Source organism: Penaeus monodon, chromosome 21, assembly GCF_015228065.2.
Source record: "Penaeus monodon isolate SGIC_2016 chromosome 21, NSTDA_Pmon_1, whole genome shotgun sequence".
NCBI lineage: Eukaryota > Metazoa > Arthropoda > Malacostraca > Decapoda > Penaeidae > Penaeus > Penaeus monodon.
Genome location: NC_051406.1, coordinates 28,496,593 through 28,497,185, shown reverse-complemented (window position 1 = coordinate 28,497,185; position 593 = coordinate 28,496,593). Strand labels below are relative to the sequence as shown.

The 593-nt window shown below is 34.2% G+C and overlaps 1 protein-coding gene across 1 annotated transcript in view; it reads right to left on the bottom strand.

The window, feature by feature from the left end:
* The window catches only part of LOC119586409 (leucine carboxyl methyltransferase 1-like), a 57,837-nt gene that overhangs the window by 53,149 nt on the left and 4,095 nt on the right, over positions 1 to 593 (bottom strand). The window contains exon 2 of the mRNA XM_037935131.1: positions 4 to 185. Within this exon, the coding sequence (XP_037791059.1) occupies positions 4 to 185 (182 nt within the window). The remainder of the gene's footprint in view (positions 1 to 3; positions 186 to 593) is intronic.

The window sequence follows — 593 nt, the reverse complement described above, 5'->3', positions numbered from 1 at the left end:
CCTTCTTCACTAATGGCCTGCAGTAGAGGTTTTGTTCTCTGAATGTACAGGCACTTCCGTGATGTGACTCCAGGGAAATCAAGTTCAACAAATCCCTTTACATTTTTTCCTTCATCATACAGTCTCCAATAAAGTGTATCAAACCCTGCTCCAATATTCACAATCTGACAGTTGCCATGGGTTACCTGTAATGTGATAATACAATAATTACCAATAATTCTACCTTGTACATAGTTTTCAGAGAAAAATAGAATTTGAAACAGTGTTTCTACAAGGTGATTGAGTTCATATTTCAGCATAACTTCTTGATATGCTAAGGCAAACTTTAACATTGCAATGCAGGACTGTCAAATATGGTTAAAGATTTGCAAGTAATCAATAATTTTTTTATGACCCACAACCATAGAATATTTCCTTAATGATATGCAGCTAATAAATATTTTATATAATACACAACCATTGAATGTTTTCTATGAATGTATGTCAAAATCTTAGATACTCTGCACATGGTGAATATTTTCAGTGCAACTCCATGAAGACCATTCATTAACCCCTTGGTTCTGGGTAACAGGACCATCACTTCATGAAAAGAT